General features: G+C 38.6%; 1 protein-coding gene across 1 annotated transcript; it reads left to right on the forward strand.

Moving 5' to 3' along the window:
* On the forward strand, positions 1–1,416 carry manbal (mannosidase beta like). Its single transcript, XM_080846517.1, has 3 exons — positions 1–101; positions 444–619; positions 897–1,416. Exons 2-3 carry the CDS (start codon positions 470–472, stop codon positions 1,008–1,010), a joined length of 264 nt encoding a protein of 87 aa, XP_080702643.1. The 5' UTR covers positions 1–101; positions 444–469; the 3' UTR covers positions 1,011–1,416.
* The last annotated feature ends 215 nt before the right edge of the window (positions 1,417–1,631 follow it).

The following is a 1,631-nucleotide window of genomic DNA, read 5'->3' on the forward strand; positions in this document are numbered from 1 at the left end:
CTCACTTTGTAGCTTTATGAATGACTTCACCACTTGCATTCATAAATCATAGTTTGTATGTAATTTAAAACAAACCCGCGGTCCCTTGAAAGTAAAAGAAGGTAAGTCAGATAGCTATATTCTTCGACAGTTTGATATGCATGTACCCTAGAAGAAACGAGTGAAGTTAGCCTGACCCAGACAGCCCGAGATTAACATTACCATGAACGTTAGCTAGCTATCTACATTTGGTTTAATGCTGAATGGTGGCTAAATAGTCATTAAACACGCCTTTGCTTAAGTATGCTTTTAGCAGTAACTATCGTCTGCATAGTTTTTAAAAAAGTAAGATATTTTCAAGGCTATTACTGTCAGTCCTCTATGATTTCTATTGTTTGTAATCAAGGTAGCAAGTAAATGTTAGCTTATCTCACGAAGATGCTTCTAATGTGGACTTCCCTCAGTTTGTAAACACCACACCGTTCCGACCATGTCGTTGGACCTGGATCTGTCTGCCCCGGAGGTGCCCGAACCCACTTTGTTTGAGAGTCTTCTCCGTTACGGACTTCTGCTGGGGGCCGTCTTCCAGCTAGTCTGCATCTTGGCTGTGATAATGCCGTTTAACAAGAGCTACGAACAGGTTATTTTCTTTATCGTTTTATTCGGTTGTTGATAGTTATATATTGACAACGCTTGCATACTATGGGTCTTTGTTAGTAAACGTATGCATATGCACATATCCGATAATTTAAGCTATAGTGGGTGACTGTCTCTGATAGAGTTAGTACACAAAGAAGTGTCACAGTGAATATTAGTATTGTGATTATTAACTAGCTATATTATGTGTCCATGTTTTATTTATTTTATACACTCTGCAATTATTGCCTTTCTAATCTAAAACCACACATCGTTTTCAGGAGGAGTCTACAGAGAAGAATGACGTGAAGGGAGGAGACCAAACCAAAAAGCCCAAAGGGCCTGTACCTCAACCCCGTCAGAAACCCAAGAAAGAGAGTAAAAAGAAGAGATAAGTGAGGGTGTGTGTGTGTGTGTGTGTGTGTGTGTGTGTGTGTGTGTGTGTGTGTTTGCTATTGCCTGACAGTATTTCAGGCTTGGAACTGCAGACGTTTTTGCATTAAATCATTGATGTACACACATCTATGCAGAGATGCTGCACGACTTGGCCTTTGACCAATGTATACTGTGCCATTTACATTATGAGTAGTCACCATGGTAACTAAAACCTGTGACCACTGAGAAATTCTTCGTCAGTGCAGAAGTGTGCATTGTGGTGGCTGCACTACACCACGTGCTTTTTTTAACACCCTCAACTGCACAAGATTGCACAGGGACTTGTGGACATTTCATTTTAATAAACATACAAAAAAAAAAACTGGTGTTTTATAAATGCTGACCAAATCAACAGAGTTGATGTATGAGAGAATCTTAAAATACAATAAGATACAATATTTGAATACAAAGACATCGTGTTTTTTCTGTCTCTTTTTTTTTTTTTTTTTTGCATGTGCTTAACCATTGAATTAGGAAGTATATGTTGACCACTGCTTATGTCACACATATGGTGTGGGCCTTTTCTTGGTTCCAAGTCTAAACTGACCACTACATGTAATAAAATATTGTATTCATCTATG

The sequence above is a fragment of the Sprattus sprattus genome, assembly GCF_963457725.1.
Source record: "Sprattus sprattus genome assembly, chromosome: 10".
NCBI classification, from domain to species: Eukaryota; Metazoa; Chordata; class Actinopteri; order Clupeiformes; family Clupeidae; genus Sprattus; species Sprattus sprattus.

What these genes read in the sequence shown, in the direction of transcription:
- manbal (XM_080846517.1), top strand. Translation starts at nt 470, where the DNA reads ATGTCGTTGGACCTGGATCTGTCTGCCCCGGAGGTGCCCGAACCCACT. An exon ending in TTAACAAGAGCTACGAACAG is followed by an intron (nt 620 to 896) that starts GTTATTTTCTTT and finishes CATCGTTTTCAG; the next exon opens with GAGGAGTCTACAGAGAAGAA.